At 30.5% G+C, this 14,793-nt stretch overlaps 1 protein-coding gene across 4 annotated transcripts in view; it reads left to right on the top strand.

The window, feature by feature from the left end:
- Window positions 1-14,158, top strand: part of LOC130896290 (homeotic protein antennapedia-like) — a 414,695-nt gene extending 400,537 nt beyond the window's left edge. For all 4 annotated transcript variants that reach the window (XM_057804282.1, XM_057804283.1, XM_057804284.1 and 1 more), the window contains one exon: window positions 10,851-14,158. In XM_057804282.1, the coding sequence (XP_057660265.1) occupies window positions 10,851-11,101 (251 nt within the window). In that variant the 3' untranslated portion in view covers window positions 11,102-14,158. The remainder of the gene's footprint in view (window positions 1-10,850) is intronic.
- Window positions 14,159-14,793: the final 635 nt, after the last annotated feature.

The raw sequence follows: 14,793 nt of genomic DNA, 5'->3' as shown, positions 1-14,793 counted from the left end.
GGAACGTTTGGACTGTTGTATTTATTCGAGATTTCTACCGTAACAAAACAAAGATTAAATTTGATTGATGATATTGATTACGTTATACATAAAGTTAAAGAACACTTCTGGTATCTTTAAAAAAACTATATTAAGTTTTGAATCAAAGTTCATTGTACTAATTTTATATTTATATCGGCAATATTAATTTGTTTTTATGTTATAGAGTAACAATTTCCGAAATTACATTCAATTCTCATATTGTTGTGCAAAATTTGCGCAAACTGCATTTAAGCATTTTTTGTGCACTGTATTTTTTGAGAAAATACCAAATTATGGTATTTCTCTGTTATTATAATCGGATCGTGCAAATAAATAAGCATTTTATAACCCTAAGTTAACTAACTTGAATGCTAAGGTCCTATTCATAATTATCTCTTGTGTCAAATAATTTTAGCAACACTAACTCGAACGATCCTATTGACTAAATTGGCTTTGTCTAGAAGCTGGATTACCTTAATGTTCCCATGTTGTAGTATACGTTGTTCATAACTACTGACGAATTTGCCTTTCGTCTGGTCAACAGTTTCTACATCGAGGTCCTTCTGGAAATCACTGTTAAGGCAGGTATATCAACGATATTCCTTGATACTCTAATTTGTAGAGAAGCAGTTTAGATAATTTGGCGTTTCTTCCTAGAAGCCAGTACATCTATTTTATATCAGGTTCTCACGATTCATTTTAACTTGTAATCTCCAGCGAAGTCCAGGCTTCAAGTGTCATTCCCAAATCGTTTATTCCTTCTAGTATATTTGGGTTTCGTTTGTTCGTAAATTTAACAAGAGCAGATTTGCTTTTCTTCAACTTTTCTTCAACTAGATTTGATATATCTCTATATATATCTTAGATTTACTGCCTCAATTTCTGTTAGATGACAGTATACTTATTCTTGTTTTTTTGAATATGTTTTAGTCTCCTAAGGAGTAATTTTTTGTATAATTTCGAATTAGGCTGATAGGATGTAACTTGGCTCAGATATCATTATTACTTCTGTTTCTCATTTGAATTACGTATTTGAAGTGATGAAGTTAAATGCAGGGGTACTTTTATTCGTCCCAATTTCCGTAGAAACTTCTTTTGGAAAAGTAGGTCTAACAATTGAATTCTTCTTTTCTGGTTGTGTTTCTTCATCTTCTTGTACCGGAAAGCTTTTTCTGAATGCTCCATGAAGCTCTGTATTTTGAACACAATATTTTTGTAGCCTCCTATGAAAACCTTAGCCTCTTGTTCTTGTACAGAGTTAAGTCGTGTGCGAACACTAAACATTGGTGATTATCATTGAAAATAGTTCCTCCTGTCATTTTATTTTATTTTCTCTAATAGCATATTAGAACACGGGTATTCATTGAGTAACGCCCTGTCTAATTTCTTGTTTAAACGTGGATGTCTATCTTTTTTATGCTACTTTATGCTTCTTATTGTATTTTCACGTTACCCATAGCTTAGTACATTTTCCTGATCTATTCTTCGATCATAAATTTTATCGAATTAATATATGTATTATTATTATTATTATTATTAAGATTTATTTCATATCTTTAGTTTTAAAATGTTTCTCGTGTACCTATCTACGCAACACACAACCTTGTTTTTATAAGAAAGTAGTAGGTGGTACTTAGAATTGAAATTGTGTTCTTCAGCCCAAGATTTGAAAGTTGATTAGTGATAACTAACCGTTGATGATAGTTTAAAACGTTTTGCGCAAAATATTCATTAATATATGAAAATTATGCATGAAATTATGCAACTTTTGTCATCGATTCATTAGTACTTTTTGATATCCTGAGAACTAATCATCCTTTATGAATCTCTGATCAATTACGATGTTGACTACACCTATATGTGAAACTGCACATGGGAAATTTTTCTTCCAAGAAGAATTAATTTACTGGACCATTTAACAAAATCTTCTATTTTAACTAATTTATGTTCTTCCGGCGATTCGCTCTCCTCATTGTAGTTTTTTCTATTTGACAGAAAAAGCGATTGGTAGGAAAACGACTTGATACTATGAAAAGGGAGTGGAAATCGAATCATCTAAGGGTTTCATTTCGGTGTGCTTTCAAGCGTTATCCGAACACACATGTCGGTTTTTTCTCCATCTCTATGTTTACGACGGAAACTAACATTTATCTTCGTCATTCTAACCTCCTTTTCCCCTCTGCCCCTTTCCGAAGCCTCACCCTTACGTTTCTTATTAAGAAAATAGACCTAAGGTTAGACAGAAAAATTTATCTGTGTCGTAGCAATATGAAAATTAATATCTCGATAAATATGTAGCGGATATGTTATGAAAAATGCGTTTTTGTATAAAATAATTTTCTGTGCGATTATTATGGAATAGTTCAACTATAACTTGTTTCACTTTTTTATTAACAAGAATATGTTGGTTATCATGAAAAATATTTTAAAAAGTTCTAACGAAATGCAATATACAAATGGTTGGATAAGATATTTTGAATATGAAATATAAGTTTTAAAAAACATATATCTTTATGTTTGAACTTTGACATATTATTACGTGATCTTTTTACTCATCTCAAGGTATAATTTTGAAATTAAAATTTATACAATAGATGTCAAATTTTATTATTTATTTTCTTGACCACAATATTAGATAATCTCTAAGGATTATTGGCACTGTATATTTGAAAATTGTTAACCGAAAGATGAAGCAGTCATATAAATATAATTTCTCATGATATCAATTGATATTTCCAAAGATATTTTTATCAGTTTTCTTCTTGTTTTTCCTGTGGTTTATTAGCAACAGCATTAGCAACTTTTAATTTATAAACCTCCTGATTGTTTTGGGATTTTCCTGAAACAAAATATGAAAATTGAACTCTCCGACTACGCATATTTATGTTACAAATTTGCATGTATTTTAGCAGATTCTTTTTGTCAAAAATATCAAATTTTCTAACTTAAACCCTATATCTTCGAGGGTACATTCAATTTTTTTCACAGTTTTCAATTTTTTACCATATTTCTATGGAAAAACAGAAACAGTAGTGGCAGTTAACTGAGGATTTAGCTGAGACAATTTAAAAACCACAAGGTTAATTAAGCTTCTTTTGTTTTTAGATAAAATTGAATTGTTGCTAAATAAACTATGGAGTAGTCACGTGAAGATAACCTTTTGTTGTGAATTGTCTTTTCCGAAAATATTCAAGACAAGTATTTTCCTTTTTTGATGAACATGGTCTGTAGTTGCGTAGCATCCAAGTCACTTATTATAAAATTTCTCTTCTTTTTTGTAAGTTTACTGAAATAAGGCTTTCACAAAACGTGGATTGACATTTTTATCACCTATTTCTATAGAGAATTTGTTTGTAGTTCAGCTGATTGACACATTGCAATAAATATTAGAAGTTATTAAAAAAAATACGACATATTCGAAATTTGTCCCCTTTTTTACTGCCAACAGTATCACATTCCTTTGAGATATTATGACGCTGACACGTTAAATTGGGATTATTGTCTCAGTTTCTTCGTCATATAGTTTTTGTTCTCTTGTTTTTCTTTCCTATTCTCGTTTTGTTACTTTTTGTTCCCTTTTTATCAACAGATTTCTTAGAAGAATCGTCCACAGGCGCAGTAAAGGCACCTTGAAATGTTCCTGAGAATATTTGTAAATTTAGCTTCATCAATAAGTAAGCTTTTTCTTCATTTTAGAAATTGTGGAGGTGATATACGTCTACAGGGTGGTTCTAAATTCATGCGACAAAATTCAGGACGTGATTGCTCATATGAAATTAAGATGGGTCTTTTCTATAACAAAATTTCCTCAGCCTACCCCTTTTCTGAGATAATATATTGAATAAAATTGAATATTCATTTTTTTTTTTTCTAAATTTGCATATTTTAAGTTGAATTTTATTTCATGAAATTCGAAAAAAAGTTTTGATATGAAATATAGTAAAGGCTGCCAGTTTTACCCAGGTATAAAGTAGTTAGTCCTTTGCTAGAGTACAAAAATTTAAAAAATTCAAGTTTCCACAATCACCTTTAAAGGGTGATATCTGGGAAAGGGTTGGGGTGAGAGAATTTTCTTATAGGAAAGACCCATTTCAATTTCATAAGAGCAATCACCTTTTGAATTTTGTCGCACGAATTTAGAAACATCCAGTAGAAGGTTTTCCATTGTACAAAAATTCTAATTTTCTAATAAATTATTGATCATTTTGTATGTAAATATATGTGGTAGTCACTAAATTATTTCTATAAACGCTTATCAAACTTTATTGAAAATATTTGTGAGCAAATGAGTTAAATATAAACCAAAGTGGAATTTTTTTTCTGTAAAACTATGGTGGATTGTTTTGAAATCTAGTGAAGTGATTAAAGTCCTCTCTGCAGCGGCCATTAATAAAAGTTAAAAGTAAACTTTTTAAATTCTGTCGATTCCCAAAAGGTTTCCGTTATCTAATTAACGATATTAGATTTGGATGCAGCGCACTCCGTGATGAACGCTGCTCTACCCCGAACAAGACGTGTAATTATTTTAACCCAGTCTGTTCTGAGTTTGATTTATTTCAACACAGACATGAACTCTGATTAGTTCGATGCTTCTTTAATTAACGTTAGCTTCGGCTTTTTATTTTTAGTGAATACTTTTGCTCAGCTCTACACTGTGATGCTTTCGGATTTGCGGTGGAATTCTTATTTCAGATTTAAACCGATTTATCAGATGTCATACCTGGTAATATGCTCACCTATTTTCATTTTCATAGACAATCTTCTACTCACACAGTAGCGTCACAAAGACTGAACGAAACTAAAATATATACGTACAACAAAAGTATCACTGAAAACCAAATTTCTTGTCACTTTCATGAAATAAAAACCTTTCAATTATTTCAAAGCCAAGCACTAGTGTGATAATTTGCTTAAATCACTTCTTTTTTTATGACACTTAACATTTTTCTCTGTCAAAAAAATATGGTAAAAAACGTTCGAAACGACTTCAAATTACGCAGGATAATTTCATTGACACGTTGTATTGCAGGAATAATAAGAGTGATATCATAAAACCAACATCATTAGTTACACTAGTCACTAATATAGTCATAATGACACTCGTATTCAATATAAATTAGGACACCATGTTATTGTTAAGCTCAGTCAGAGAATGAGCACTATTTATCAAATTGTATACCTAATATATCTTTAATGATTGAGACATTTTTCTTTATATACGTATTAAATATAATATTAAATGATTTACCTTCTCAATTTTTTGTAAAATGTCCACATTATAATGCTCAATAATAGTGAATTTATTTGCGAATGTTGTTTGAAATTTAATATTTAATATTTTCAGCTAGAATTTTCCCAAAAGAGCGAGTCGTTGACTCATAATTAAACCAATATGTCATTATGAAGTGGGGATCTAACAACAAACTGTACTTTTTACGATGACTATTGAAAAATATGAAATAAATGACATTGCAATAACGGTAACAATAATGAAAAGAAAAGAAATACGAAGGTAGTCTGGAAATTTCCGACCTCAACCTGAAGATGTCAGCAATAAATAGAAATATTAGGAAAATATGTTTTGAACGCTTAGTTTGGGTTTAATAATCGTAAAGTGAGTCGTTAAAGAGATTTTTCTGTCTGGCCTGTCATTAAATAGTTATTTTTGAAAGGAAATACGTCTACGAAAATGAAAGAGACCTTGTGTACACAGTCTCATTTATAATTGTCAAATTTTGGGCAAAAATTCCTAAATGATCGTATTGGCTTGACTGAAGAGGAAGAAATTTTCAGAAAATGATATTTGACGACCATGGAATTGAAGTTGTAGAGATAGAAGAGGCTATCGTATAGAAAGAATGCATTTACCACATAATGATTGAAGAATTGGCATCGATTCATTACTACAGATGAAACCCGAATCCACCAACTACTTATAAAACAAGAAAATAGTCAAGACAGTGGATTGGAAAAGACAAATCATCTTCAAAAATGGCAAAGACGGTTTAATCGGCTGGATAAGTGATGACGACATTTTTTTGGTATAGTCATGGGATTGAGTCCATGAGTATTATGCATCATTTCTTCATAAGGTGAAGAGTGAAAATGCAAAAAGTCATCGAATTTGATGAAAATGAAAGTGTTTTTCTATGACGACTACACACCTCTTACAATTCGGTGATCGTCATACCGAAAATTCATGAATTGCACTTCCAATTGGTTGACCACCCACTATAATCACCCGACCTGGCGTCCAGCTACTTTTTCCTGTTTCTAACCTTTATTCACTTGCAGAAGATTGTTAGCAGACGAGAACATTACGTAAACTCCTATTTTGAGGGGAAAAGACGGTAACTATTATTTGTAAGGGTGAAAAAGGTTAGAGCTGCTCCTGAACTCGTACTGTGCAGACTTGAAATGAAACTATAACTATAGAAAAAATGTCATGTTTTTTCGTTAGATCAGAAAGTTCGTAAGTCTTCCTAAAAAATACTGAGTAATGACTTCGAGATCACTTCTAAAACTTTACTGCTGTTATATGCGAGATGAATAATTTTATTTGTTATAAGTAAAAAGGTAACATACATTTCGTACTAATTTTATTCTAAATTCTGCTTGACTAGTAATGCACTTATACCTACGTTGAATCCATTTCTGGAAGCGTTTCTAAAAGTCTTTATTATTTATTACAGATTATCTGTCACTGATTTTTCTTGAAATATTGACCTTCACCTCATGAGTCGTAATTAAAATTGTGCTCAAAAGAAACTATAGCATTTGGTATTGCAAATTACTATCTCTTTTTATTTGTACTTAGATGAACCAGGATCTCCTGGCCTATGTCACCAACGTATAGACTGAAGCCATAGAGAAATATGGGGAATCCAGAGCAATCGCACCGGTCATATGGAAGGCTTTTGACAAAGTGTTGCATGCTAATCATCTAAATAAATTAAGATCGTACGGTTTATCGTCCTCACTTATCAACTGGCTTAATAGTTTTCTCAAAGACCGATCCATCCAGGTTGCTATTGATGGACGCACTTCAGAAACGTTTGAGGCCAACGTTGGTATTTCCCGTGGATGCATTTTATCATCTCTTTCTTCTATATATCAACGATCTACTAGCACAGTATTTATCTTGTCTTGACATAAAGTATAACCATCACCACAAATTAGCTTGTTGGGTGTTTAGGTTAGGAGCAATATGTCCTGGCGTGGTGGAATTAGCTGAAGCAGCTTCACAAAAACTTTTTTAAGACCAAAAAACTATATATTCTGCAATAGCTTCTAATTTTCTACACGGCCCAGATTCGTCCATCTTTGGAGTATCGTTCGCACATTTTGAGCTCAGCTTATATACATACCCTGAGGATGCTCGATTCAATCAGAAGAGAGCAATTCGATCTAGAGTGACCAGAAACTTGGACAGCTTAGGGTATAGAGCATAAAAGAAAGTTCGCTGATCTGACTCTGTTTTACCGATACTACCACAGAGTATTTGCAGGATATATTCGATAGGCAGACGTGGCTCATGAGCAACGAGAACGTCTGCAGACGCCTGTAACGTTAATTTATCGGGAATCTTTTCTTTGGATAAGCTTAAGCCTGTGGAGTAAGCTACCAAGGCATGTTTTTTTCCGAAGATTACAACTTACAGAAGTTCAAGATCAATATCTACAGGAATCTCCATACGGCAGACATCACTCGAACTACTCAAGTGTAATAGAGTTTACCTTCTTGTGCAATGTTCTCAATACATTGTGGAAGTTAATAATAATTTCAGAAGCAGAAGCAGAAGCTGAGATCACTATATAAAAGAAACAAGTCCAGAAATAACAATCTCCAATATTATTATGTAACATAAAAGAAAATTAATAATTTTGTATTCTCATTTGATAGGTGCGAGTTGTAGCTGTATTTTTACTTCCGCCATTTCTCATTTACTTACAATTATGAACTTCTTGTGAAATTTTCCAACAAGTCATTAATCATTCGCTGACATGCCGCCATATCAAATCCAGCATTTAATTATTCCCAGAATATTTTAAGTCAATTTCCAATGCTCCATTCCGAATTGGAAACGGTGCTATTGGTTATCTCTTTTTTTCAGGCCATTCGTCATCATCAACTCCGACATTCTATACTTCTGACAAGAATATTATTATACCTGAAATTATCTACATAATTAAGGTTAATCATATAGGCATTGGCGTAGAATAATGATAATTTATAAATTTATTAAAGAATTATATTTTCAAAATGTTGATAACTACCATAGGCGTATGAGAAGTTATTTCCAGTTGAGAATCTGTAAATTAAAAACAAGCGAGTTCTTTTAAAGCGGAGTTTAACCAGTTTAAATGACCCATAGGTAGAATTTTACGTTTGAATCCAGTATATCAATAATATCAAATCAAGTTCATAAAATGAGTACGTTTCCTATTTTTGAAATAGGAATACGTAAATTCTTATTGCAAAATTACATCAGAAACTTCAGATTAAATTGAGATGTTTCTAAAACTTAATAATAATGATAATACTAATAATAATAATAATAATGAAGGAGTCATATATAAAACTAAATATGAAATCTCTCAGTTCATATTTCTCTCAGCGTTGAAATAAAATCCAACTCAGATGAATCTCTTTACTAAAAACTCTTGTGGAATGAAAAACGACAATATTGTTTAAATAATTTCTGAATTAATTGAATGTCTTTTGGTGGGGTTTGGCGGCAGTATGCGACTATTCAAAAGCCTTTTTTTCAACTTAAATAGTGATCTTTTTTAAGATTAGCATCCAAAGGGATCTTCATTTAGTGTTTAGTGAAAAATACCGTTGTAAAGGTACAGAAACAAAGGGATAGTATTCACAGTGGAAATATTTGGAGCCGCTGAGAACAAAAAATACATCAACGTCAGAGCAATATTTACTTAGATTATGAAGAATATGATCCAAAATATCAAACTACGTTGAAATATTGGAAATATTCCGTATGATGTTTATACGACAGTGGTTCTCTTACAGAGAAGTCTTTGAAACTCATACAAATATACTGAAGACAGTTCGGAGACCGGATATCCAGGAAGTGGAATCATGGGGAGTACTCTGAAGGCTATACTCACCGGATAATGAAGAATGCGGTGATTTGATTTAGGTTCGATATTTTTGGGACAACCATCGTTTATTCGTTTGTTTCCAAAACTTTTTCCCGCCAGGTCTCCACTTGCACCATTTGTATTTCTAAATATGTAACATGCTTAATAATAATCTTTTCTCGATTGTTATCATTGTCCCATTATTTTGTTAACCTACTCGTAAATTTTAGCTGTTATTGTACAAACTACTTCCAAACTCATGCAAGAAACAACCAATGTAAGTCCGTTATCACTCATAAACCTTTATTTTCTTCTTTTCTAGCTTTATTGTTTTTGTCTCTTTTTTTTAAGAAAATTTTAGAATTTATTTTCTCTTTGGACTCCTATGTTTCATTGTACCTGTTACTCTAGCTTATTGTTGCCCTGCAGACATGTTCAAATCATCTCATTGTTGGATCTCGTCCGTTTTCAATACATGTTCTATATTCAAGTTCATCTTCTTTGGTTTATTCCATATTCGATTTTTTCGATGACACTATTTGACTCTACGTATGTACTTCATTTCCGCTGCTTCAATTTCACACTTGAATGTGTTTATAAGTACCCAACTTTTACGACCGTGCATAATAACTGGTTAATTATCTCTTGTATCATGACTCTTTCTTTTATATGCGATTCTTGGTTTCTATTTCCTTCTATTTCTTTATGACTTATTTCAATTTTAAAGATACTTTATTTTTACCCCTCTACCACAGTTTTTGGTTTTTTATATTTATAGTCAAATTCATTTTTCTTCTACTTATTATTATATCCTGCTTAAACTTTTTTAGCAAACCGTATAAAATAGTTTTTAAAAGCTCTTTCAGATATTCAGACAACTAACAAATTTTTATACCAAATTATTCAAATTTTACTTCTTTCAGTATATCACCATTACAATTGTGAATAATGTTGGACTTGTACTCTCTTTTAACATCTTGTTTCTATATATTTTAGTTACTATTCGATCAGTTAATTGAACGGAAATTTAATTAAAAAGTCAATCTCCTCGTGCACCACTGTTAATATCAGTGAGTTAACTAATACTAATTATTATGTGTACATATTTCGAAATTTCGCAAGAACGTCAAGACGCAAGAAGAGACAAGAAGGAAAAATGATTTATGCATCATTTATAAACTCATTATATGGGATACAGGCTGAGACCGCCTAAAGGCCACTTTGATTGGCGTCACAAGGCCGATTTTACCTCCCTTCAAACCAATGTATATAATTATGTTCCTTGTATATTTTTTTCTCTGTTGCTTTCTTCCTTGCAGTCGCCGATGTGGTTCAGGTAATAATTTGTATAATGAAAGCTTTTAAAATAAAATGCGGGATACAAAAATTTGACAAAGATTTTTGATTTTTAATGATAGCAATTATTGTAACTAGATTGGTTTGTATCGAATTTGGTCAGAACTTAGAAAAAGTTACGTCAGGATTTAATTTGGAAAAAGCTCAAAATGCTAACAATTTGATTTGTATGTTTTAAAAAACATTTTAGATGAATTGAATTATTTCTTGAATAAAAACATCAGCATATTCCGATCATATGGAAGTTTTCAAAAGGATATAGACAGATTATTGAGAATCGCAATTTTTTTAATGATTATGTACATTTAGTTTCGAGCTTAATTATTTTTCTATTTGAATTATATTTGATTAATAACATATCTTCTTTTGCAGAAAGGAAGAGAGGTCGCCAAACGTACACCAGATACCAAACTTTGGAATTAGAGAAAGAGTTCCATTTCAATAGGTACCTGACAAGGCGACGGAGAATAGAAATTGCACACGCGCTTTGTCTGACTGAAAGGCAAATCAAAATCTGGTTCCAAAATAGAAGAATGAAGTGGAAAAAAGAAAACAAAACCAAAGGAGAAGGTGGATCGGAAGGTGGTGGTGATGATATTAGTCCGCAAGGGTCGCCGCAGTGAACCACGACGTATTAAACAAACCATGTACCTTAATACATATGTTAGTCATTGCATTTGCCTTTTGCTACCAGCCAAAGGCCTTTTTGGAACCTCTTCAGTCGGGCTTCTTACACAATATATTTCCAATTCAGTTATTACTACGATTAATATAATTTAGTTGATAGATAGAAGGAAACAATGATGGTTTTCCTAATTTTGTGGATCAAACGTTATAAGTATATTAACCTAAATACCTCACTTCATCCACTGTCGGTTTTATATTCTTAGACGAAAAGTTACAAATAATTGGTCACATGTAAATTTTGTTGAAATGTAAAAGCAGCTGAGATACACAATATGTTTTTGTTGGTTTTTTATTTGCTTTCTTTACACACCAATTTCTCTTTAGATGCTATTCATTTTTTGAAAATTTGACATAACTTTTTATAATTTACCAATTTATTTCTCTGCTTTGTTTTTTGTAATATTTTTCTTAATATTAATATTCTGTTAAAGTTGTACTGTACTCATCATTGATGAAATAATATGTATTTGATGAACAATGATAATATTTCTTATAATAAAATTTTGGTATTAATAGAATCATTAAAAATTATAATTTAACACTAAAATGAAACATTTTTCAATTCCACATTCAGTTATTATTAAATTATTGATATATGCGGTGCTCTAGTCTAACAAACTAAAGGTGAAATTAGTCAGAAAATATTCGAATTCAAGGGCCAGTGTCGGAGATCTTTTAATTATTTAAAGAATGTAATATTTTAATTTAATTATAATATAAAGTTTTGGTTGTTTTATAATATAAAATTTTCGTGTTTTATTCGTAAAGAGATTTTTATGGTAAAGTAAACGATTCAATCCGCTTCTTTTCATATAGGAACATTATTATTATTGCTAGTATTATCGGTCTTACAATTAATATAAATTCATCAGAAAATCTGTGTCCAATCTAGCTCCTAATGATACAGTGGCAGTCGATATTACATTTTAACGACTGCCACTGTATCAAGATCAAGATTAATTTCATCGACAACGTATTGAATGTAATTGGCTCGATGTAGTGTGATGGGTGCTATTAACTAGATTAAAATTACAGTATAATCTCATTCAGTTTCCTTCTCACGTAACTATTTTTTGATTTGAAGTAAACTAAGATCGGTTCGGCCATGATAAGAAGTGTTATCCAATCTAATTACGGCGTACTCAAACTACAATATTTTTATATACAAAGATCATACAACTTTTCTCCATAAATTTCTCTGTATGAGTTACAATAAGCCACTATAATTTCCTTGTTAGAGCTTTGCAAACCGCCTGTCAGTGAAGCTTGCCAACGCTTTTAATCAATCCATAGTTTTTCAAACATATGTTACCGATCTCTTGGGTAAATAGTAAATACATCTCCAGATGATTTTTTCCTATTTTTCGACAATGCTAATTTCTCTTTATGCTTAGCAATCTTCTCATTATCAAAACGATCTTTTCGACGTGCCATTTCAATAATGGTTTACGATCACACTTCATATATCGCTTCAAAACGACTTATACGCTAAATGTTTAGATTGATTCTCATTGCTTGTATTAGCTTATGGTTCTCTTTTTATTGGTCTTGCGAAATATTTGTATTATTACAATCATGTTGTTAGGTATTTACTTTCATCTTTTTTTCTAATGTCAAAATAAAAATATAATTTTTGTCCTGTCTCCAGTATTTGAACAAAACTAAAACCGTTTCGCTACGAAAATAAAAACGAATATAAATAATCAGTAAACCGTGATTAAAGTAGTATTTATCTTTTGTAGTTTCAACATATTTTCAGTTGTGATCCCTCTACCGCTGGTGCGTTTGAATGTTTTTATCGACCGATAATATAGCTATCTAATTTCATTTTTAGTTTGTTAGACTTTAATAGAGAGTATCCTTACAATTTATAAGATGAATTAAATTATAGAATATTATTGATTGTCCTGTCCTGAATATTAGAAATCAATATTTTCTCATTTACCTGCAAACCTCAATAATTAAATGAGTTATAAATTAGAGGATAATCAGGTTCAGTGAAAAATCAGTTCAGCTGTCGTTTTTTATCTACCGTCTCATAATACAATATTTTACTTGATGCTGTACCAAATTTGTGTATAAGTTTTCTTAAAAATTGAAGATTCCGTTTTAACATTCGTTTCTGTCAACTTCACATACAATTTTTTGAGTAAAAAATAGTCGCCAGATTTAACTAGTTTTCTAGTAAGAATCTAATAGACCACATTTAAGGATATTTCAGGACAAGACAAACAAGACAAATAGATTCCGTTAATTGATAATATTCAGTACAATTATCATTTTTTAAACAGTTTAATAATTAAAAATAATTTAAAATATGAGTATAGATTTATAAGAAAAAGATTTATTGATATTTCATTTTAACCCTAAAGAAAATAGAAAGGATCGGTTTATCATAATTATACGAAAAAAATAAATTGTATAATCTGATCTAATAATTTTTAATTGGTTCAATATATTTTGAATAAATTATTAACTCAATTGTTGATATATTTTGTAAGAAGCCCATTACCTTACACAACCGTAATGACCTCTTAATAAGTCGTTTTTTGTGTATAATGAAATTCGAATATGTAAGTTTCGATACGCGAGAAATAGATTCATTTTTATAGTTTATTTATTTATATTGTAGATAATATAATATTTTTATTGATTTGCGCGAATATTAATTTTTTGGACTCCGGTAGAAAAACTTTATGAGGCCAGTGCAAAACGTGCAATTGTATGGAAGCTCAAGGACTTCCTTAGTGAAAGAGATTGAAAACTTATGTAAACCCGGATTTAAATTTTTTGTATAAATATTTTATATATTTTTAAAAAAAAATATGGCTGAGAATGTTTTTGGTATCGGCTTCTCATCTGGAAAATTGAGAAGGTCAGTGAAAGAATTTTTGTTCTAAGACATGTGTGTAAAATTATTGAAAAATTAACAAAATCGTTCTTTAAGCTTTGTGTACTTTGAAATCATTTTATTTGAAAATTACTCCAGAAAATTTGAAAAAAATATAGTTAGAATGAAGCATTTAAGTAATTCTAATCTAAATCAATAACACATAATAATCATTTTTGTTTGAATAATGAGTAAATATAATTACTATTGAATGAAATTCATAACATAGTAATAACCATTTGAGTTTCTATAATATATAATTTTAATTATCTTGTGTTATTATCAAGTCAAATTTTATAATTTATAATATTTCAGTATAATATATACGAGTGTAAATAAAAGCCCTCTTTTTCAAAAATTGCGATGCTTAAAGAACTATTTTACTGCACAAGCTAATTTGAAAAAAAAAAGTTTTAGAAAGTTCAAGTTAGTTTGTTCGAGATTTAATGTATTTAGATTTTTGTGTTACTGAAAAAAGCATGCAGATATTTATTAGGGAAAATGAAAACGTACTAGTAATGGTAGTGTCAGTTCCAAAAAACGTCATTTAATAAAAATACGAAGACTGACAGTACTTTTTGCATGACTTTATGTGCTTTTGTGATAAGAACAGTAAATAGGAAGACCTATTCCCTTTCAAAAATATCGCAAAAACTCTTTCGTTTAATAAATAACAAACCTCACTATTAAAATGTTCCATTTTTGATTGTTGATCGAAAGTGTGTTTATTGAAACTGA

This window comes from Diorhabda carinulata, chromosome 7 (genome assembly GCF_026250575.1).
Source record: "Diorhabda carinulata isolate Delta chromosome 7, icDioCari1.1, whole genome shotgun sequence".
In the NCBI taxonomy this organism is placed as follows: Eukaryota; Metazoa; Arthropoda; class Insecta; order Coleoptera; family Chrysomelidae; genus Diorhabda; species Diorhabda carinulata.
The sequence above is the reverse complement of the archived record's forward strand: the minus strand, read 5'-3'. Positions and strand labels throughout refer to the sequence as shown.